At 33.4% G+C, this 25144-nt stretch overlaps 2 protein-coding genes across 2 annotated transcripts; both read left to right on the top strand.

Moving 5' to 3' along the window:
* The first annotated feature begins 2044 nt into the window (after positions 1–2044).
* LOC127093287 (uncharacterized) lies at positions 2045–7693 on the top strand. Its single transcript, XM_051032198.1, has 9 exons — positions 2045–2382; positions 4162–4292; positions 4775–4860; positions 5147–5241; positions 5629–5725; positions 6164–6278; positions 6399–6553; positions 6847–6972; positions 7087–7693. The coding sequence occupies exons 1-9, from the start codon at positions 2201–2203 to the stop codon at positions 7312–7314; spliced, it is 1215 nt and encodes a 404-aa protein (XP_050888155.1). The 5' UTR covers positions 2045–2200; the 3' UTR covers positions 7315–7693.
* A 1526-nt stretch (positions 7694–9219) lies between these two features.
* LOC127092781 (uncharacterized) lies at positions 9220–14647 on the top strand. The gene is made up of 13 exons (XM_051031677.1): positions 9220–9542; positions 9782–9919; positions 10061–10142; positions 10216–10292; positions 10891–11000; positions 11643–11763; positions 12446–12562; positions 12700–12791; positions 13501–13567; positions 13673–13751; positions 13825–13916; positions 14095–14238; positions 14419–14647. The coding sequence occupies exons 1-13, from the start codon at positions 9384–9386 to the stop codon at positions 14557–14559; spliced, it is 1419 nt and encodes a 472-aa protein (XP_050887634.1). The 5' UTR covers positions 9220–9383; the 3' UTR covers positions 14560–14647.
* The last annotated feature ends 10497 nt before the right edge of the window (positions 14648–25144 follow it).

Here is a 25144-nt window from a genome sequence, read left to right as displayed (position 1 = left end):
GTTAAGTTGATTCTCAACTTCGACCTTAAATGATTTGAACAGATCCAATGATTGATACTTTTCATGTGCAACAAATATGTATGCATATCTAGAGCAATCAACTATGAATGATATAAAATATTTTTGACCATTCCAAGAAGGTGTGAGAGATGATCCAAAATGTTCGTATGTATCAATTATAAGTCATATGTAGCTCTATATGCACCAAATTTCTTTGTTTTGTCTGTTTACCTTTAATACACCCAACAAAAACATCAAAGTTTGTGAAGTCAATGGAATCCAAAATTACATATGACATTAGTCACTCAACTCTTTTTTTAGAGATGCGACATAGGCGCTTGTGCCATAATGATCCTAAATCATTATTATCAATTTTATGCTTAGTACTATGTGATTCCACATTTAAGGATTCACCTTAGGTAGCTACTGTGTCAAGCAAATATAGATTATTATGGTCCATAAGTGAACCAATTCCAATAGTATATGAACTAAAAGATAACCTGAACATATTGTTTCCAAATGAACATAAATAACTTGATTTGTACAAATAAGAAGATGAAATAAATTCTATCTAAATGGTGGTACTACAAAAGTGTCTTTCAAATTCAAATAAAATTCAGTACACAATAATAATAGAAAATTTCCCATAGCTTCCACTTTCACTGACTTGCCATATCCAACATAAATGTATCTTTCAACATTATTTTCCTTCCGGTAGTTCAGAAAATCCTTCATTGAAACACTGATGTTAGTAGTTGCACTAGACTCTAGGTAAATTGTTTTCAGAACAAACTAAAACACTTGCAACTTCATTCTTAGGCTCATTAATTTTCTTTCTTTTGTCCTTGTCCTTATAGTTGCTAATAAAATGAGCACTTTATGTCTTATCATGCTTCAACCTTTCTTCTTCTTGCACACAAAATGAAATGAGATCATCAAGAGACAAAATCTTCTTTTGACAGTTATAAGATATCTTAAACTAACTGAACTGTGAAGGAAGATAAAATAATAGTAAATGAATGAGCAAGTCTTCATATAACTCAAGCTTTAGCGTCTTAAGTTTTGAAATAATGTTTGACAATGTCCACAATGCATTCCCTTATATTTCATTTGTTATGATACTTCATAAAAATCAAGTTCTGAAGAAGAGTACTTGTTTTTGCCTTATCGCTTTTTTTGCAAAGCACTTTTCAATCTCAACAAAGAAATCTTTGACATTTGTTATCTCTTCCGAGATAGTACCCCTAAAGACCTCAAAAATATCACGCTTAATGATCATGAGATTCATGCGATCTGAGCGATTGCACTTCTCATAATTTTTCCTTTATTCAAAGCTACTAGATTCCGTATGAGAAGGTGGTTGCTCCATCCTTAATGCAAGGTCAAGATCCATGCAGTCAAGAACAATTTTTATGTTCTCCTTCTAGTCCTTAAAATTTGTTCTGGTAAGGACCAGAACAAAATTCAGATTAGCATATATTGAAGCAATTGAAGCTGAAAATAGAATAAAATAAACCCTATAAATCTACTCACAACAAAAATTAAACTTAAACATAAACCAAAATCATGATTAACACAATAAAATATAAACTTTACACAAAATGGAAGATAAAAAGGGTTCCCAATTTTTGAACTATAATATAAAAAAAATCAAAAATGCAAATTAAATCAGATATGAGTGTCTTTGATATCACTGGTTAGATTTGTTCATATTATATTATGTACCTCTACCCATATTGAAACCAAGAAAATAAATCCCAATAAATCCATATCCTATGAACCCATATATGAATATAAGATGAAAATGAAAGTGGAAGTGTATGGTTATTTCTTAGTTTGCAATATTTTAATTTAATTATTTATCAAATTAAACATTGATCTATAGTATTTAATATTTATACAATAACTTTATATTTCTTAATATTTATACTTTTAACCACAAATTTAATATTAATTAAACCTTTTTTAATATGGATTAATTAAACAATAGACTTTAACATCTTAAATATTATAGACCTAAAATTATAATTGTATATTACTACTTATATGATTTGCTGCTCTTTGTTTCGCTTTGTTTTAACTAGAAATGGATTTGCTACCTTTGATGTCTTAGTGAGAAGGAAGATTACTACTTGTCCGTTTAAAGTATGACAGCAGGGATAGTAGTGGCATAGTGATAAGAAAGAAAGAAAGGAAAAAAATGGAAGGAAAACTGTCGCGAACTGCAAAGAAGCTTACATCATCTCCCATTCAAGAACTCTCTCACCTTGCTCAGAGATGCAACGCTATCAACCTCGCCGAAGGCTTCCCCGACTTCCCTGCTCCTCTCCACATCAAAAACGCCGCCGTTTCCGCCATCAATTCCGACCTCAATCAGTACAGGTTTTTATTACTCTATTTACTATACACACAACTGCAACTAGTAGCAATGTAGTGTCACAGCACAAGCTCTATTTCGTTTTAATGAAATAACAGAAACTTTGTAAAATGTTTCTATGTATTAAATATTCTGCATAATTTACAATCATTATATAACTATACAAAGAGACAAATGGATTCTATTTTAGGAAATAAATCATTCTAGACCTTGACAAATTAACTCTAAATCATTGTCACAATCTGTCACAATGAATGCTAACAGACAACTTATGACTGCTTGACAATAATACTACCGCTCATTACTTCCCCTCAAGTTGGAGATTGAGGATGATGAGATCCCAGCTTGCCTGATAGTTCTCGAAATTGTTTTGTTCCCAAAGACTTTGTGAAAATGTCTGCTTGTTGTGACTTAGTTGGTATGTGGACAGTAGCTATAATTCTCTTGACAAGAAATTCTCAAATGAAGTGACAATCGACTTCAATGTGTTTCGTTCTTTCGTGGAAAACCGGATTCGAAGCTAAATGAATAGCAGCACGGTTGTCGCAATGTAGAACTGTAGGAGAATCACATTTTACTTGTAAGTGTGTAAGTAATCTTCGTAACCATATGACTTCACTTGTGACGTGGGCCATTGCTCTATACTCTGCTTCACTCGAGGACCTCGATACGGTAGTTTGCTTCTTGGTTTTCCAAGAAATGGGAGCTGTTCCTAACTTCATGACATAACCTGATATTGATCTTCTGGTTAGTGGACATGACGCATAATCTGAATCACAATATGCAACTAGTCTGAGGTCATTATCTCTTGGTATGATAATTCCTTGCCCCGGTGAAGACTTCAAGTACCTCAAAACATGCATGGCTGCGTCCCAGTGCCCCTGGTGAGGTTCCTGCATAAATTGACTCAGAATATGGACAGAATATGTTAATTACGGTCTAGTGATTGTGAGATAAATGAGTCGTCCCACCAACCTACGGTACTGTGAAGAATTCTCATATAAAGGACTTGAATCCGATGTTAATTTATGGTTTGGTTCAAGTGGGATAGAAGAAGGTTTGCAAGCTAGCATCCCACATTCATTTAGAATGTCCAAGGCATATTTTCTTTGACAAATGAATAATCCGGAAGAACCGCGAGCTAACTCTAGTCCAAGAAAATATCTCAACTCTCCCAAATCCTTCATGTGAAAACAGTTACTGAGGTATTGCTTGAATTTTTCACATGACTTTGCATCATTCCCAGTCACAACAAGGTCATCAACGTAAATTAATGAGCTGTAGTATTATTGTCAAACTGTCATAAGCTGTTTGTTAGCATTCATTGTGACAGATTGTGACAATGATTTAGAGTTAATTTGTCAAGGTCTAGAATGATTTACTTCCTAAAATAGAATCCATTTGTCTCTTTGTATAGTTATATAATGATTGTAAATTATGCAGAATATTTAATACATAGAAACATTTTACAAAGTTTCTGTTATTTCATTAACATGGTATCTGAGTCCCGTTTAAGATCCGGTGGACCACCTACTATGGTTTCCGCTATCGGGCTACCCACCATTTATCTCCACGCTCTAGATGTCCAGTCCTGGGCGGGCGTGAGGGGGGTGTGTTTAAGAGTCCCACATCGGACAATATATGGCTTGAACATGTGTTTATAAGTGGGGGTAGTCCTCACTCTATCAACCGGTTTTGTAGGGTTGAGTTAGGCCCAATCACACATTCTTAACACGTTTTCTCATCAATTGATACAACCTATCTACTCTTTTGTATACTTGGAGGCACGTGCAAGGTATATGTGAACACTTGGCCAAGATCGTGAAGGAAATGCATGGTTTAGACATCGACCCTCTTACAGATGTAGCTATTTGTTGTGGTCAAACTGAGGCTTTTGCAGCTGCAATCTTCGCAAGTATGCTCTATTGTTAACGAATTCACTTCAGGGTTAAATATGTTTTTTCCTCACTATAAAATTAGTAAGTTTAGTAATTTTGTAGGGATTATGAACATATGGACTCAACATTAACATGGCATGCAGATATTAGTAATAACTTAAAAGGCAAAAGTGATTGAATGTAAGTACTTGTGTTTGTCTCGAACACTATGTGTCTGGCGTGTCAGACCTTTATAGCACCGACACCTCTGAAAATGGTGTGTTCGTGTTAGTGTCTGACACAGACACCAACACGAAAGACTTGTGATTACGTTCAATTTGTTTATTTCTTTAAATTATTACCGGTGTCGATGTGTCTGTGTCGGTGTTGTGTCCGTTGTCTGTGTGTCTGTGTCCGTGCTTCATAGTGTCAGACACTTGATACGCCTTCAATATGAAATGTTAGTGTAACCTAATATCGGCTTTTTCTCTAATATCAAAGTATGTTCTGTTTTAAACAGCAATTGACCCGGGGGACGAAGTCATACTTTTTGACCCTTCTTATGAAACATATCAAGGATGTGTTACCATGGCTGGTGGTGTCCCTGTAAGCTTCTTTTGCCACCTATACATCTCATGTCTTGCTTATGTCTGTATAATATGTTATGATGTGTGAACAATAATAATCACTAAATGTTTCTGCATCACTAAGTTTGTCTCTGGAATAGGTCTATGTATTCTTCCGCATTGAGTCAACACTTTTCTTTATACAATAAGAAATCTATGATTCTGCATATTTGCTGTCTATTTAAGTGTTGAAGTTATTGATGTAACATTTAATCATTTTGTTCGTCATCTAATGTTTGCTTGTTTTTGTGAACTTAATTGGACAGATACATGTGCCACTTGACCCGCCTCAGTGGACTTTGGATCCAAGCAAATTGCTGAGATCAATTACTGAGAGAACTAAAGCCATTGTATTGAATAGGTTAGAACTTACACAAATTCATGATTCTCTTGACATTGGATAGGCTTCGTCTTCATCATAGAAATCTTCATATTAGTCTTCTTTAATGGATTTTTTTTGAAGTAGATAAATGAATACATGATAATAAGAAATACCTGTGCTATCGAGTTATGGTTTAAGCTATAAATCAATTGAAATTATAAATGTTACAAGAATTTCAGTTTATCCATTTAGTGCATTCTGCTGTGAAGTATTCCCAAATGTCAGCATGAAGTTTGGTGTGCCATTTATGTTTTCACTTTTAATTAATTTGGATTGGATGCATGAAGTGATTATGCTATATAATAACATCCACTTATACAGTCCTCACGTTATGAATTACAAAATACTAACACAGAGTTTAAACAGTCCTCACAATCCAACGGGCAAGGTTTTCACAAAAGATGAACTTGAGACTATTGCTGGAGCGTGCTGCAGCCGAAACTGCCTAGCTATAACAGATGAAGTATGACACTACTTTCCACTCATATATAACTTCAATTGTGAGATTTGAAAAAGATGTTCATGGAATGATTAAAAACCGATGCTCATGATCCATATGAATCTTCTTCTGCTACGTCGATTGACTATAATGAGAATCCCCTAGAGAGGCTAGATCACATATATGTGATTTCAGGGTGCCCCAGCTTTTGTGTTAATCAGTTAACTACTTGTACATTTTATCTCATCTCATGGCAGTAATTATTTTCAAACTTATTTGGTTTTCGTAGATAAATAGAAATTGATGGCTCTTATTTGCTTTTTATTTGGATTATACCATACTTCTCAACCTGAATTGCTTGTGTGCAAGAAAAATTACTCGGAATTTTAATTCTGCAAGAATAAAATATTTGAATGGTATTTGAATAATGTAACATTTTTACCTTCTGGATTCTTTTTGCAGGTATATGAGCATATAACTTATGATAACCAAAAACATATATCCCTTGCCTCGTTTCCAGGCATGCAAGAACGGACTATTATAACATCTTCTTTGTCTAAAACATTTAGTGTCACAGGTAACAACATCTAACAAGTCAAGCTCATGAAACTAAACTGCACTGGAAATTTTTCGGGTTCTCTAAAGTCTCATTCTTTTTAAGAATAGTGTTAACTCACTGTTGGTCTGTATCAATCAGGTTGGAGGGTTGGATGGGCAATTGCACCAGCCTGTATTGCGTCTGCTATCCGAAACATTCATGTAATAGTTACAGATTCTGCTCCAGCTCCTTTTCAGGAAGCTGCTTTGATTGCTTTGAGAAGCCCCCCTGAATACTTTGAATCACTTAGAAGAGTAAGAAACTAAATATACAATTTGATGAGATATTGTACGAGTGTTTATTCTATATAGCTTTAATAATTAGAACTTTAATGTTAGTTACTATTTACTTATTTAGTAATAACCGTCACTCCCAGCAAAATAGAATGCAGTTGTAACAATGCTCTTTTACTTACTTGTCTTTGGCACAGTTTGGAAAAACAACTTAGTAAGTGCTTATGTATGAGCTCACAAGGACTATGTCAATAAATTAGCTCAGATAAGTCAATCTGAATAGACATTTTTTCATGATGTTTCAATCTATGCAGGATTATCAATCAAAAAGAGATTATATCGTCAAGTTGCTTGCGGGAGTGGGTTTTAAGATACAGTTTATACCTCAAGGCTCGTTCTTCTTATTCGCGGGGCTTCCTGAGAATTGTTCCCTTTCTGATGTATGTGCACTCTTTTACTCTCTTCTCCATCTTGTGTAGGCCATTTTAAGAACTATTTTAATTGTCACATTCTGCTGCTAATCTATAGCAATACGTGTTTTTTTTGATTTGCAGGTAGAATTTGTTAAAAAGTTAATACTAGAAGCTGGGGTGGTGGCTGTTCCGGGACAAGGATTTTTTCATACCAACAACCTATCATCAAATGAAGCTTCTAATGCAGATTATAACTACCAGAAGAGATACATCAGGTTTGCATTCTGCAAGAGCGAGACAACTTTGGCTGCGGTTTCAGAAAGACTTGGAAAGCTTTTGGATGCTGCAGGGCATCTTGCACTACATTGAATTAGTAGAAAGAATAATGGGTGATCAAGCTGTTGAGAAGAAGCTTTTATAAATCAAGGGGTTAATATCTGGTTTATATTAAACTATAGACCATTGTTAAATACTTAACAATGAAGGGTCACTATCACTGAAAGTTCTGGCACAATGTATGTTTTAAATATGGTTATTAAATATAATGAATTTCTATGTTAAAAGCATGTCCCAATGTAAGGATTACACACAGGAGAACATGTTCCTATTCATGTCCCAATGTAAGGATTACACACAGGAGAACATGTTCCTATTCATGTTATTGTGTAATATGCTTCTCTCATATGCAATCATCAATTTTTTGGTTGCAAAAGTTGTTAACTGTATCATTGAAGTGAAATGTTCTTATCTCCAATATGTCAAGGTAGAACTCACCTATTTAAAGTTTTTAATCTCTTTAGAAATGAAGATGCTCTACTATGGCTATCGGGTACAGTCAATAAAAAATAAGAGTTTTTTATTATTATTTTTTTATATAAAATGTATCATTTGAGAACTAAATTGTTTAATTCAAAATAAAACATTACAATAAATGTTTAAAAGTTAAAAACTCCGTTAAGTCAAAATAATCAAAGAAATTCAAATGAGTAATATATTATATTATTGTAAAAGAATCAACTTTTTTACTCAAAATAGAAAAAAAATAAACAAATTTAAAGTATCATAATATGGTACATGTATTCGGTATAAAATAAATTTACACTATCAACCAATCAATAATTTCTATTTTGTCAAATCATAGTTATATTTTTTAAATTAAGTTGATGAGATGACAAGTTAATGAGTTTTTATTGGATGATGTATTCTATACTCTATCTTTAATCTCTATAATTTCTATAATTTTTTTTTCCAATTTTATATGAAAGTTTGTTCATTTTTTTAATGAAAATAGTTAATTTTAATATGAATTTTAAGCCATAATTCTGATTTATGTACACATGGAAATGGAGGGGATGTTGACTAATTTGTGTTTTATCTATCCGATAGATATAATATTTTAGTGCTTAGATCAATTTTTTTTACCAGTAAAAAATGTAGGTACAAAAAATGAGGAAACCCAACAAATTCTAAAATTAAGAAGCCCTATGTTGTTTCTATTGAAATCCACAACTACATTCAAATGTATCTTGTTACACTATGTATAATTAGTAATTAGTAAATCTAAGTTAGTCAATTTGATTTTCTTTTCTATAAATGTGTGTCACTAAAAAGTGAGTCTGATGTAATATTTAAGTAGAGCAGTCTCATATATTCCTTAGTCTCCAAGACATCACAAATAGTTTACCGAAAGTAAGCAAAACTAATTTTAAATTTGTTTCCAACCATAAATTACTCCAATGATGCATATCAGCATGCTCCATGGCTAAAATTGCACCCATAATATCCGCAAAGAGCACACTCTCCTTATCCATATTACATGCAAACTGACCAAATGTTCTCCATTATGATTTCTAAAGATTCCCCCATAAGCTGTTAGAAGAGGGGTGTCGAAAGACGATCCATCAGTATTAACCTTGATCCAATTAATTTAGGAGGACTTCGTAGCACTTCTTCCAAACCTTGGATTTCAAGATTTTGGCCCATTCCTCTTTCGAATTTGAAATACTCTTACATTGAAACAAGTCAATAACATTATTAAGATCTTTAAGTACCTCAATCCCAATATGAAGTTAACATAAATGAAGTGATGTAAATTTTATTTTATTATTTACCTCTATATTTATTTATTTTTTATTTAAATGAAATGAGAAATTTATATTTATTAGTAGATCCTAAAATATCAATAATAGAATAGAATCTTCATTATAGTTTATTTTATAATATCCTTAATCATAATTTCTATTTTAATTTTCAGACTTATTTCACCTAGTTTTCTTTTCCAATTTCTAACTTCATCTAGTTGGACATTTTAATAATAACAAAATAGTTAGCCCAAATGAAACGGCTGTGCCAGTGGAACCAAGTGAAGAAGAAGGAAACTGGAAAAGTACTAAAATAGCCTGATCGGCGACGGGCGAACAAACCGACTGTGTGCGGAAATGTCATCTGAGAATCAGATACACGATGTTGAAGTTGCAGATGATGAACAAACAAGACCTCTTATTACCCACGATGTTGAAGTTGCAGATAAATCTTTACCATCACTTCCTAATCAACGCCTTGTTTCTCTCGATGTCTTTCGCGGTCTAACTGTTGCGGTTCGTCCCTTCTTTTCACCAATTAACCATTTCATTCAATTGCTTCATGTTATGTTCAGTAGAATGAGTTAGTTAGTTTAGCATCAATATTCATATAAACAATTCTCATGTATGAGATTCAGTTCTTGCTTAGCATTTTTGTTAGTTAGGGAAGTTAGTTAGTTAGTTAGTTAGCTAGTTAGTTAGTTAGTTAGTTAGTGCCAATTTACAGTTACTAATCAGTTGAATTTTTTGTGCAGTTGATGATATTAGTTGATGATGTGGGACGGGCTTTCCCATCCTTGAATCACTCTCCATGGTTTGGGGTTACACTTGCCGATTTTGTAATGCCGTTTTTTCTCTTCGGGGTTGGTGTTTCTATCGGTCTCGTGTTCAAGGTACGATTTCGTTTGCTTAGGAGTTAGGACACTTTGGCAGTATGGCAGATTTAGGACATTGTATAGTTTTGGTAACTTATAGAATGAATACAACTGTTTTGTATTGTCGAGCGATATTCTAACTCTTGGATAGCCTTTCAGAAAGTCTCTAGCAAACCAAACGCCACAAAAAAAGTAATATTGAGGACAATTAAGCTTTTTCTTTTGGGGATCTTGCTACAAGGTATGTTCTTATGTGTTAAGTGATGCAGTCAATTGCCACTGCTTTAATGTTTCTTTTTGAAACTTATTCGTAGGTGGGTATTTCCATGGCCGCGGTAATTTAACTTATGGACTTGATTTAAGCAAGATACGCTGGTTTGGTGTACTTCAGGTGATTGTAACCAGTACTTATCCTTACTATCTAACTTATTAGTTTTCTTTTCTTTATTTCCAATTCTGGACGGTATAGCGTTTCTCATTATATGTTGTTGACCCCCTAGTGGGAAAATGCTTTTATCGTTGTTGTTCATTTCTAAATTCTAATCCACAAGATTTGATAGTATTGTTGTACATCCTATTATCGCTTTGATTTACTTTGTGCTTCTGATTACTAACCGTTTCAAATTCATTGATGCTTACTGTCTTAACTTATTTGCTTGATCTATGGTGTTAATAAGAAAAACATGCCGAGTATTTTTATAATGCCACTCCATGACTGTAAATATCAGTACCTGTTGTATTTGTTTTTGAGGAAGTATACGAAGTTTTCTCACTGAAGTTTTGACTCAAGGCTGATTGCAGATTTGCAGTTGGGAGAAGTTATTTAGTTACTATATTGTCATTGAGATTGTTTTTTTTTTTCTTTTATAGTAGGAAATTGGAATTGCAACTGGAAAAAGCTCACAATTAAGAAAATAATCAACTGCCTGTTGCTTTTGTTTTGTAAATGTGTTGTTAGTTTAACACATAATTCCTTGCATGGTATGTAGAGGATATCCGTTGGATATTTCTTGGCCTCAATGTCAGAGATTTGGCTTGTGAACAATAATATTTTGGTTGGTTCACCGGCAGCTTTTGCGAGGAAATACTCCATCCAGTGGTTAGTTTATTTTGTAACGTTAATGCTTTTATTTGACATCTAGGAGCTGAGTATGGCAATTAAAAATTTCAATTTATAATTTGACTATAAAATATTCACACTAATGCTATGTTTCTACATTATCATGGTTTATGTTGTTTTGGTTGAGTTAGTAATCTCATCACATATTGATGCAAATTCTTTCCAAACTTATTGGATACGAATCATGAAATAATGCAATATTATTTTGGGTTCTAATGCCCCTAAATTTATTCTGACATTCTCATGTGAAATGAGCACTCTTGCGTCATACAAAGTTTTCTTATGTGCTTCACTATGGATTAAAACTTGCTTCAGATATGTACTTTTTACCTATTCTGAATAGCTTTCAAATTTGTTGATTGGATTAAAATCTCGATAAAGAAAATGAAAAAGAATTCCTATCTTACCATTTTTTGTTTATAAATTAACCCATCTTGCTGTCTATAAGTAAGTTTTTTAAACTTAGATACGAAAGGTTGATGTGACTAATTGGAATTCTAGAGAAATTTCCTTTCATTTTGTTTGATAATATCTAAGTTGCATCTTAAACTTCTGCTGGCACCAATTTTTCTTGCCTAATGATATTCTTTCTTTGTCCTAACTGCTTGTTTTTTTGTCCAGGATATTTTCAATCTTACTTTGCTCAGTATACCTTTGCTTGCTCTACACCCTCTATGTTCCAAATTGGAAGTTCAAACACTCTAACTTGCTTTTTTCTGGTCGTGTATCAACTATTCGAAATGTAAGTTGGCATGGTTTAGTCACTTTTTGCCATTGAGTGCTGAAGGAATATCATGAAGTTTCGGCTGAAGTTTAATTTATGCTTTCACGTGCACATAGCTTTACTTATGACTCATTCCCTACCATAGATAGAGTTAACATGTAATTTGGTTTCTTGTTGGTGATAGTTCCCTTACACTTTCAAGTTGTTCTGTAATATTGTATGACCTGTAGGCTTCAGCTTTGCATTTCAAGAAATAACGAATCATCTCTTTATAAGACTTCTCATTTCTTAAAAATGGAATTTTAGGTTTGCGTTCCATGAATTGATGAATTCACATAGACTAGCATCAATGCTCATTGCTATGTAAGCACGGTGAATGGTGCATACCGAACTTGGAAAATAATAATGTCCAGATAGGGTAAATAATAATGTGAACATAGTCAAATGTAAATAGAATATGGATGTACGCATTCAGTGACACATCATGATGTTTGGTATTTTTTCTCTCGCTTCATGTAATATGGTGTCTTAGTTTTCTTGAATTTTACTTCCATTTTAGGCTTTTAGCTACATTTTATGTTGCTATTTTTCATTTTCATGACTCTCCCCACCTAGTGGAAAGAAATGCTTTGCTGGTCGCTGTGTTTTGTATCTTCTTTTTCATGGACAAAAAACTCGGCATTTAATATTTGCTCTGCAGGTTCATTGTGAAATGAGGGGTAGCCTTGATCCTCCTTGTAATGCGGTGGGATTTATTGATAGATTAATTCTTGGTGAAGATCATATGTACCAGCGTCCTGTCTACAGAAGAACAAAGGTTATTTACCCTTTAGTGTAACTCATGTATTGAATCTTCTGCCACCTCCAAAGTCATTTGTTTTTTTCTTGGTACAACAAAAGTCATCTATTTTATCCCTTAAACAATTTTATTCTTGACCTCCTTTTCGTTTTCAGGAGTGCAGTGTCAATTCTCCTGATTATGGACCCTTGCCTCCAGATTCACCTGGATGGTGCCTTGCCCCATTTGACCCAGAGGGTATTTTAAGGTGCAGTAGCATTCCCTGTTATGATCCTCTTTTTCTTTTCTTTGTAGGTCATTGCGACATTGAAATCTATGATGATATTTTATATTTTAAATAGCTATTGTCATGGACTCATGGTATTTTATTTCTTTCAGTTGGGTAGTGTACTTTGATTGCCTTATCTTCATCTATTCTTTTCTCCACTTTCTCTTGTACGGATTTTTATCTTTAATGTTAGATTGGTATCTGATAGGGACCCGAGTATGAGAGATATAGGAAAAGGGCTATTATTGTAATAAAGAGTGTGGTGAGGTTATATGGTAAATAACGAGTGGGGTAGGCTGCTTAGTTGGCAAGTTTGTTATGCCTCTTAGTAGTATATAGAGTGAGGTGAGGGAGTGTGAGAGGATCATGGAAGAGTATAGTTTGTTATGGACAGTTGGCTTCTTGCCTCTGTAGGAGCCTTGCTCTATGGGCATTAGGATATTCATCCTCTTGCATTTACCTTTCGATTTCAGAAATAATACACTATTTTTCATATTTGTGCATTTTAATCCATTTCTTCTATATTCTGTAAGTTGCGGAATTTCGGGTTCGCAACAGTATCCCACCATATACAACCTAGTCATGATCAATTTTTTCATTAAGTATATTCAGCCAAATAACACAGGAAATTTTAGTATTAAAATTTAGTTAATGCACGGGTTACTAACTATTTAATTAAATCTTCCAGTTCACTGATGGCTGCCATTACTTGTTTCATGGGATTGCAATTTGGGCATATACTTGTAATTTTTCAGGTATGGTGCATAAAAATCCACTCCTAGTGCCTTTAGAATTTGTCCCTGAGATGTGTGTGCGTGTGTGTGTAACTATATCAACTAACTACTGCCTTTCCCATTCAGGATCACAAGCAGAGGGTACTCCTTTGGTCTGTGTTTTCCTTCTCTCTATTGGTAGTCGGATATATTCTGGAGATTTTAGGTACTATCTAATTTAAATTTCTCAAGATTAAGATACATTTGATTCTCCTACTAACAACTGTAAAGTTTTTCAGGAATTCCTTTATCGAAAGCACTGTACACATTAAGCTACATGTTCATCACCGCAGGGGCATCGGGCTTGGTTTTGACTGCTATATACTACATTGTAAGCTCGGGCTTGTGTCGTAATGTGTGCGTGTGTGAGTTGAAAAGCATATAATTTTCTTATAGGCTTTTATGTGAAGAGTGAAAAGTGGTAGCTCCAGTGCTCAACCACTTGGTGACTCTGATCACCGACAGATGATTATATAACTGCGAATTCACATATCCATATATTGTTGCAGGTTGACGTAGAACGTTTCACAAAGCCTACAGTTTTACTACAATGGATGGGAATGAATGCCCTTATTGTGTATGCATTGGCTGCTTGTGACATTTTCCCAGCAGTTGTCCAGGGTTTCTATTACCGTTCTCCTGAAAATAACTTGGTAATGTTTCTTTTCTGATGGTTCTTTAGATCTTGTATTTCTTTATAAATAAAGCAGAAGATTAGTTTATTACCAAATAGGCCAACCTTCCCCTTATCAGCCACTGGGCCATAGAAGCTAATTTGGGGACCTTTCCATACATGATTGATAGATTTGGTTAATCGATTGTTTAACATGCAGGTTGATGTCAGTGAAGCTTTAATACAGAACATATTACATTCCAAGAAGTGGGGTACACTGGCTTTTGTAATAATTGAGATTTTATTCTGGGGTCTTTTAGCTGGTTTCCTCCACAAGAAAGGGATATATATAAAATTGTAAGCGATGATGCAATCATGCAAAAGATAATGATATGTACATCTACCTGTAGATATCTTTTATTAGAAACCTGCAATGTTTTTTTTGGCAAGCACATATCTTGTTTGTTATCTTTCTTGATTCTCCTATATAGCCTGCCAAAGTTGTCTATCCTAGCTTTACCATAGACATAATTGTCTTAAGGCAAAGGCTTCAGGAGTTCAGAGAGTATCAGGAGTAATTATAGACAAATGATCTATCCTCCTTACTACAGAATTCACATATACTTCTAATGGTTTTTCCGAAGTTGTAATAAGACATTTTTGAATTTGTTCTCTACACTTTGTTTGGAAAGAAAGATATAGGTGAGAATCGGGAAAAAAAATAAAGGTTATTTTGCATTGGTGTCTTTGGTGAGGTAAAGCGAAAGAAAAGAAAAATTGGGAAAGGAAATAAAACAGTGTTTATAAATATTGTATACAATTTTATTTATTCTAATTTTTTGTTTCAACAAAAGGAAATGATTAATTGTTTCTTAAAAGCAATTAATCCAATCTTGTCTGCTACTTAGTGTGCTACTTTGTGAACTTTCTAGATATAAATAACATGTGTGTTCACATTGTGGTTATTTAGATCTAAAATGGTATATTTGCTTTCTTCCAGTTGAAGACAAGTTGTAAAAGAATCTTGCAAGTAGTAAATGTTTCTTTGGATCTTTTGGCATCTTTAACTCTGTCCTTGTCGTTCCCAAAAGTAAACTCACAAGAGATCATTTATCAGCCTCAATAATTTTGCTTCCTTTTTCTATGATCTTTTCAAAACTCTATATAAGTTAATGTCATATCATCTATCAACTATCATCCAATATTTAGGAGAAATAAAAGAATGGACACTGAGAAAGGCAAAGCAGCAATATCAGATAACACCGAGGACGATTCTGTTCAAAGATCTGTCGTCCAAAGATCTTCAAACATCAAACATGTTGAAAAGTTTCACTTTGGGAAAGCATTGGCATTCAGAGCGGTGTATGGTTCTGGTAGTTTTCAGTTCACTGGAAGCAGAAAAACTAGAGGCAATGATTCCAAGACATCATCCCCAAGCAGGCTCAGTAAGGTCACATACACAGTAGTTGTTGAGGATGACAAAGATAGTTAGTTTGCTTGAAATATAGTATATATATGTTTTATTATTAATTAGAATTTAGAACAAGAGCAATTTATTTATGTGAAGAAATTCTAAGTCACCCTGAATTCTAACATGTACTAGGATAGGACTAGTGTTATGCATTAAATCGATTATAATATAAGAGTGGGAAGTATAATTTGTTTAAAGATGTATTATTATACAGCATTAAATGTTTGATTTTTTAATGTATAATTTTTTTAATAGTGTGATTAATACCAAAATTAACTAGTTGCCTTCTAGCTCAAGCAGCTAATAAAAGAGAGAATTTGAGCTAGGTGATTAGTACATTAATCACCTCTAAACTTGGTTTACATACTAATCACCTATATATTTGGTTGACATACATAGCAGGTAAATTAGAAACTACTTCTAAAATGAATTAAACATAACTAACTCTTAACTACCAAAGGAACTAACAAATCAATACCAAACAAGCAAAACTTGTTAGTCAAGCTACTAGGCAAGCCTTTGATTAGTCCTAGGATTACAACATTCAACACTCCTTAAGTCTAAGCTAATTAAAAATAACAATTTCAAGTTCTCTAGTAAATTTTAAAAATTGGTCTATTTTGACAACTTTGATGAACAACTCTGTCAATTAATCTTGAGTGAGACAACATTCCAATATAAGATTCTCTTTATTTACGAGAAACCTCAACAAAGGATTGTACAACCTATATTCACAATTCATTGATAAATAACCAAGATCATTGATTCACTTCTATCACACAGCTTCTTTCTTCTTGCATAGGGGATATGTTTGATACATAGTGAGCCAAACACTCTCAAGTGAGTCTCAGTTGGATTTTTCCTGATCAAGCTTCCTTATGTACCTCCTTCTTCAATATTTTTGTAGGGTCGTTGCTCAAGATATAAGAAATTGTGGACATCACTTTTCCCCAAATATTGTTAGATATCCATTTCTTCTTTAGTGTACTTACTTCCATGTTCAATAAAATTATGTTCCTCTTTCAGCTACGACATTGTGTTGTGACTTCATGTTTAATGCCATGTTTCCTCAAGATCTTAAACATCTTTCCACTTTGTCTTTCTACTAGCCTCTTGAATTTTTTGAACACTTCTATGGCATCACTCTTAGCCTTGATCAAATATAGCCACAATATGTTTGAAACTTCATTTACAAATATGATGAGGTAATTGTTTCCAATTAAGGTTAACACATCAAAGGGTCCACAGATGTATAAATGAACCAAATTCAGTACCTCAACTAATCTCATTGCAATTTGTTAGTGAAGTTTCATCTTGGATACTTTCTTAGAGGGCATGATGCGCAAGAGATCTCATGCACTGTAATTCTAGGCATCCATATCACTATCTTCTTTGGATAAGTTGGTTTAAACTATTAAAATTCAAATGGACATGCCTATTATTCCATATGATACTCTCCGTGTCTTAAATCATAGTTGCAAAGCATTCAATCTCCATTACATCTTGATGGTTTGTTTCCTACCAGGCATGTTGTGCAAAAGCTCTCGAGAGGTATAGTTTTAGACATGTCTAGTGTTAATTAATTGTTTATTTAATTATTTATTTGATTTAAACTGATTAATTAATTTAAATAATTATTTTATGTGAATTATGACGTGCTTAGTTGGTGTCGATATTTGTGTGAATTGTACTTGAGTAATTGATTTTGGTGGGATTTTAATTAATTAATAAATAAAAACGGAGAGAATAGTGAAGATTGGAGTAAAAAGTTAAATAATAGAGAATTAGGTGGTTAGTGGAGAGAAGCTTGCGTCTAGTTGAACCAAAATTATAATTATAAGAAAGTTAATTATATAATTAAAAAATTAGAGGAAATAGGGGTTTTTAGAGAGCATTTTGACATAATATGAAAAAAGAAGGTTAAAGAAGAGCATTGGAAAGGAGATCTAGGATTTTGGGAAGGAGATCAAATAGAAGACTATTTTTGCTGGAATTACAAGATAAAGGGAAAGATTATTCATCTAAGGGTGCCTTAATCATGAAAGGGTATAAAGGTTTCCCTTAACCTCCAATAGGGTTTTCTTTTCTCTATTGGTTGATATGAATATGATAGATGATGCTTATAATTTTGTTTTTACTGTGAATGGATGTGATGATTGTGTTTGATGCTGTGTTGTTTTGTGTTTCATGAGCCAATTGATTAAATGATGAATTTGTATTGAAATGTGTATGAGCATAATCTTGAGTCTATAATTAAATGGTGAATTAAGGTGTTAATATGTGTAAAATTAACATGTTCAATATGATATAGTGTATATATGATGAATTATGTGTGATTATGTGTCTTGGGGATCGAAATAAGAGATTTGGAAGTGCTCCAATGATAAAAAATTGTGTTTTTACATTTTTGTACAGTGGTAACCAGTTAACTCATTGGTGTAACCAGTTACAACTGAAATTGATAAACTTTTTTTTTTGAAATTTTCATGATTGTAACGGTTACGGGTTTTGGTTAACCGGGTACAGCTGTTGTGTTTTTCAGAGATGTTAATTTTTCGTTTCGAACGGGTTTCATCGTAACTTTAGTTCCGTAAGTCCAAATGAGGTGTTGTTTGAAGCGTTGAAAAACTAACGCGAAAAAATACCTCATGATAGTACTTGTGAGATGAATTGACATGTTTGATTGATGTGTGGATGCATGTTCAATGTGTGGATAAATATTGTGAATTGTATGCATAATTGTGTGAGTTATCGTACATGCTTAATGATGAATCGATGTTAAGATGATTTAACATGATTGAGTGTTGTGCGTGAATATGTATTTTATGTGGTGTCGCCGTTTTGAAATATAAGTTTAATTTCATGATTTATTGTACATACTTGTCGACAATTAATGAGACAAGTAGTTTGGGTGAGAACTATTGGTGATACATTGAATGCACGATTATTTACAGTCAGAGTGGGATTGTACTCGTTGATATGTGGTTGTTGTTGCATGATTGATTTTAGTCAGAGTGAGTCTGTATTCATTGCTATATTGTTGTGGTTGTATGATTGTTTACATACATAATATGGTTGTATTCATTGTTGTGTTGTTGTCATTGTATTACATAATGGTTGTGTAGATAAGATGTTTGAGTGTTGTTGAATACTCTTGTATGGGTTTGTATGATTTAGAATGTGATGAATAACATTGTGATTAGTGATTGATCGTGATGTGGGTGAATTAGAAATACATGATTTTGTGGTGCATGTTGATATGTGTGTGAATTGTGATGTGTGAATATATCCTGATTATTTTGTGCACTGATTATTATTTGAACGTATTCTCACCCCCTTTTTGTGTTGTTGCATCTTTGCTCCTTTGGAGTACAGATAATCAGGTACCTGAGTAGAAGTTTGGTGCTAAGGGCAATGTTGTTCCTCTTTAGATGCTTGTCGACCGAGTCTTATAGTTGGAGTTGCTCTGATATGTAACACAAGGGGAACAAGTTGTTATGTTATTTATTTTATGTTGCATATATTCACCTTGACTTTTGATTATGAACCACTTTTGAAACTAATACCGTTGTTGATGCTTTTAATGCCAAGTATTTCATAATTCCGCTGCTTATCAAATGATTTAATTTTCAATTATGTAGTTCATGTATGTGTTGGATGATATGTGAGTAACATCCTACTTTAAGGATATATGTGCCATATGTTTTATTTGATTAATTGTCAAGTCAGGAAGTAGGGTGTTACATGACACTATAATTCTAAGTATCTATAACACTATCTTCTTTAGGTAAGTTGACTTAAACTATTAAAATTCAAATGGACATACATATTATTCCATATGATACTCTCGATGTCTTAAATCATAGTTGCAAAGAAGTCAATCTCCATTACATCTTGATGGTTGCTTTCCTACCAACTATGTTGTGCAAGAGCTCTCAAGAGGTATAGTTCTAGGCATTTCCATCATCTTCTTTGAATTAATCTAGATTATGGTGTTACAATTAAAATGGCTATATCTCTGGTACCATATAATACTCTTATTATCTTGAATCATAGTGTTAAAGCAGTCAACCTTCACTGCATTGGTCAAGGACTTAAGGCTTCTTTCTTGTTATCTTTGGTGGACTGGCCTTAAAGGCTTGAACCTTTGTCCTTTTAACTTGTTGAAGTGTTAAGGTTTCAAGAATAACGTTTTTTTGAAGCCTTAGCATCATCTTTCCATTTACTCTGATATTTGGAGGATATAGATATGTAGGAAACTTCACTACTTTCTTTAGAACTGACACTCCCACCAGTTTCATCATCTTCATGGTTCTTGTCTTTAATCCTCGTACCAGACTAAGATGTTTATGATTATGAGTATAATGAAGAGTGTGTTTAAAGGTATAAAGACAGAAATAAAGGTTGGACTTTAATCTAAACATGTGTCCCTTCTAAAAGTGCAGGCACATTATTGTATGATATCATTTATTCGTTTAGATGTTTTTGTCAATTTAAGTGTAAATGATATTGTTTATTCACTTATTTGTAATTTGCTTGTTATTCAAATATTCATGTGTTTATAATTCTTTCGTAATTGAATTATATTGTGTTCACATAGGTTATTTAGCATTTTACCATTAAGACAATTCATTAATCAATAAAATTATTGTTGATCCATGATAGTGTTCATTCTTGAGCCTAGCAAATTGTTTTTTGAATCACAAGTTAGAAGTCTTAGATCAAGGTGAAAAGTCATTTGATTCAAATCAAGTGTTATGTGAGCCCCAGGATGATTTGACTTGAATCATAAAATTAACTTGACTCAAATCACAACCTAGTGTGACTCGAATCATGTTGTAAATTTGACTTGAATCATAACTCTCCATGAAGCTACGATTGGGCTCTGCCTAATTTGAATCAGATCATGTATTAAATGTGACTCGAATCAAAAGACCTTGTGACTTGAATCATGATTCCTTCTTGACTCAAATCATAGCCTCACAAATCCAATTTTCCACCTTAAATTTAAATAGTTGTTTCTTTGATCCAAAGACAAGTGTCTGAAACTATGTGAGTGGAACCCAATCATCTTTGATCTTTCTCTTATTTTTCAAGAATAACTTCTTGAGTGTTGATCAATGTCAGATTCACTTCTTTTTGTTACACATTGTTCTTGTTTTGAGGAAAATTAGAGAGAGTGAGTTGATCAATATTGTATTGATTAATGTGTTGATCAAGCTCATAATATCCATCAAGAACCAAGACCCATTTATCCATAAATTTGAGAGAACCTTGTGTGTGTATTCTTCATTCACCTGGATCTAATTCCTTGATTAACATCATGTGAATTAAAGGGTATGTCAAATTCCTTTGGCACTTTTCATCATCTTCATCCTTAGTCTTTTTCCACTGTTGTGGACCTTCATCTCTAAAGATTGAGTGTTTGAGGGAGACTAGTGGTACATTAGGGCATCTAATACTTTTGTACGAAGTTTGTTGTTTGTAACAAGTGCATGTATCATTTCTAGAATGTTGTTTGGATCTTATTGGTATCTATCAAGAATATTGTTTCAATATAATCCATGGAATGCTTTGGCGAAGTCTAGTACATATTGTTCATAAGGCAGAGTTGGAAGTTGTCCAACTTTGGTGCGATTATGGGAAGTCTGGTCGCAAACAAAGTTGGGAGTTATCAAATTGAACTCTTAGCTATGGCAATTGCTCGGATAAGAAATCAATGGAATCAAGGTGGATTGCCACATACGAAGACTTGGAGCAGAATTATTATGGATAACAAGGTTATTGGATCAAGATCTTTTGGGATCTTATTTTTGTTAGCACTTTGAGTGTCTACATCAACAAATGGAATTATTGTGTGATATTTCGTTGTAATCAAAATGCTTGTATCAAACTTATCAAAATAGTGAAACATTGTGATTATTTCCCAATGGTTCTTTAACACCATTGAAGAGTGAAGTGGGAAAAGCAAGGATGAACGCTGAACCACTATATATTTTTGTGTGTATTTTCTCTCTTCCATTATCTCTTTAATTTTCAAGCATTTATTAATATTGTTATTGTGTTAGTGCATTATTGCATCGTTTGTATTGCATCATTTGGATCATCATAAGTTCAATTGTGTCTTGAATGAATATCTATATAGAGTGTTTTTAAATCGCTTTGTTTAAAGCGACTTTGGTTATCTTGTAAATGAATTGCATTATAAATAATTTAGTTCTTAGTGATATCTTATAATAATCTAGTTGACTTAATTCATTGAGATGCTTCCAAGCTCTCTTAATGTTGTGTTCTGCTTCCGTATTTCTTAAAATATATGATTTCGTTTATGGGACCTAAAATATTTTTGAAATTGTCTTTTTGGGGATATGTATATTCAACACCCTCCCTTCTAGACTTATTTGTGTCTGTATTCTCACCTAGCACCTTTAGTTTTGAGAGTGACAATTGCTTTTTCTTTCCTTGCTTTCTTTTGACTTCGAGCAACAGTTGTGGAACGACTTCCTCATTTTCGACTCTGAAAATAGGAACAAGGATAAATAAGTGATGCAAAGAAACCTGTTTTCATAAAAGATAACAAAGATTTAGAAAATATACTTGTTTTACTTCTATGGGGTGGTTGGTTTCTTCATTATCGTTGACTGTTTCAGCTCCTTCTTTTTCGACCCTTTTGGAATGAGAGGTCGAGCTACAAAATTTTGACACAAGTAAATAAGATGAACATAAAAGAAGAGTTAATGTGTTTCACAAGTCCCTTTATCTCACCCTCTTGGATGATGGATAAGATTCATACATGTTCAAGATCAACTCTTAAAGGCTGTGGGAAATTGTGTATATTATACTTCGTCGAAACTATTCTTTGGGCAGGTTTTTTAAAATCATTTTCTAGGGATGACAAAGACCCACAAAACACCAGTCTGGAAGTGGCAGCTGAACATCTAAGCCAAATTCACAAGTTGGTAATGGTGGGAATCTGGGAAGGTGAAATTCTAAATCAAAATTATATAATTCCTTTATATAAGGAGGAAAGGGAAGATTACAAAATTTTCAATGATTTTCTATTTCAAAGTACAAACTGCATCATAAATAGTTCGACTAAGATTATGGGGATTATACACAGTTTCGAAGTAATGTTGAAAAGCTCAAATCTCTTTGACGTGCATACCTCGATTTTTCTACTTTTTATTCTACATATAGGAAAAAGCACCTGTTAGATGTTGAAGTAGAGTCGAAATATTCACAACAATACATTGGTAGTAGGCAAACCACCAATCTTCAAATTCCTTGGTCCAGTAAAAAGAAGTTTCAAATTCGGAAGAACTCAAATGAATGACTTTTTGAGTGTGAAACTATAAACACTCCTTATAATATGCCTCAATGGGAGTATCAGTAGCCAGACAGATTTCAGCCTCTTTAGTGAAATTGGATTTTTGGGAGGAGTTGACTAAAGTCAAATGTCTAGCTATTAAATTTGGTTGATATGCGACAAGCCCAAACCTAGCTTTAGCAATTGAAATTCTGGTCGACAAGATAGTGGGTTTGAAGAATTCCATTCAAATATCGCGAGCTTCAATTTGGCTTCTAGGTGAAGAGGCTGAAAATACTCTTCTGAACTATTATGGCCAATAGCTTCGACTAGAAAATGGTGCCATAGTAGAGACAAATTCAGTACAATTTATAATCATGAAGAAATGATTTTCAAAATCCATTTTTGTCAAAGAATTACTGTCATATGGGGTCAGAAAATCAAATCTTATGCCTTTGACTCATCTTTCCAGATTAGACGAAACACCGGTGTTTAAAAGGGTTCAAAGTGGTGTTAAGCCAAAGTTGTAAAATCTAGATAGGGCTAGAGACCAGGAAGTTCTCCTTAGGGATTGTTCGTGCTTTGAGGTAACAAGAAGAAACTTCTAAAGATTCATAAAGGCAATCGAGTACCAGTTTACTAAGACATACATCTTTTTTTCTCCTGAAGTTGGATTGCAAGAGGTATAAACTTCTTAGCTACTTGGAGGGAGTTGGAACAAAATATGAATTGGGGTAGTCAGAGGGTGAGGAAAGCAATGTGCTCATAGTCGGAGACTTCCTTAGTGTTGTCATGATGGTCTTTGATGTAGTTTTTAAAGTTAAGATGGTAAAAGTAAAATTAGGTTTGATTTGGTGTTTGTCATACGCCAAAAAATTACCCATCATTTTTCCTAAAAAAAAAAAAAAAAAAAAAAAAAAAACGAAAAAAAAAAAATGAAAAAAAAAAAAAAAAAAAAGAGAAAAAAATTTAATTAATTAATTAATTAATTAATTAATTAATTAATTAATTAATTAATCAATTAAATAATTAAAATAAATATATAAATAAAATATAACAAATTATTTTGGACTTGAGTCTCCCTCATTTCAAGCCCATTACCCACGAAATCAGTCTATAAATACTGAAGTTTCAGTAGAGGAGTGACACTGGGAGTGACACTTGGAGTTTACACTGGGAGATTTACTGGAGAAAGAAGGAAGAGAAGCAAAACACTCTGAGGTTTCCTTGGAACAAAACCTTGAGGAAAAAGAAAGAGAGAGAACAGAGAAGGACGGATAGAAACTTTGGCATAGGAACCCTGTCTACCCGGAGATTTCAGAGTAAAGAAACCCTAAAGGCAGCCCATCTGCACCGAAGCCATCGCCGTCCAATTCCCGCTGCCTAACTTATTCCGATACTACAAGTGGTCAATCCCTTCAACCTTGAATTGGCAAACAGGTTTGCGTATCTCTATTGTTTATACTTTCAATTGGCCATATCTACATATATAATGCATCATGATTAAATGTTGATATATAATTTGCTTTCGTATGGGAATTTAAATATGCCTGAATACCCTGAATGTTTGACCATGTTATTCCTGTGATAAAATGCCATAAAATTCAAAGTTCCTAACATGGGGCTGTTTTCAAATTCAAAATCCGTGGCCTTCGCTAGGCGAGGCAGAGGCGAACGAGACAGTACCTGATTCTTCTAGTCTGTTTTTTTTATGTTTTTATCATAGCCATGCATTATTTATCCTATCCTATTTATTGTTGTGATATTTCTCCTGATTTGGTGTTCTGACATGTGTCTTTTTTTGAGTTTCGTAAAGGTTCACATATCCCAGGAAAAGGTTATTGGCTAGGTATTCCACTTTATTTGTGGGATACCCTTGTGGAGTTTCACCCTAAATTAATTTTTTAATGTATTAATTTCTAATGTATTAATTTTTTAATATATTATTTTTAATAATTTTAATGTGGAGTTTCATCCTAATTATATAATTAATTGTAAAACTTTGCCTTTGAATAAGTGATCTTGGACCTCTCTTTGTTGCCTTACGATTACGATATTACGGTCATGTCCCGCGAACGTGGGGATACCCTTAGCAAAGACCCTTCGATTAAATCATCATAAAATAAATTATAGTCCCTCGGATGTTGCCTTTGAATATACAACTTTGTC

Source organism: Lathyrus oleraceus, chromosome 6 (genome assembly GCF_024323335.1).
Source record: "Lathyrus oleraceus cultivar Zhongwan6 chromosome 6, CAAS_Psat_ZW6_1.0, whole genome shotgun sequence".
Lineage (NCBI taxonomy): Eukaryota > Viridiplantae > Streptophyta > Magnoliopsida > Fabales > Fabaceae > Lathyrus > Lathyrus oleraceus.
This window is presented reverse-complemented; position numbering and strand designations above follow the sequence as displayed.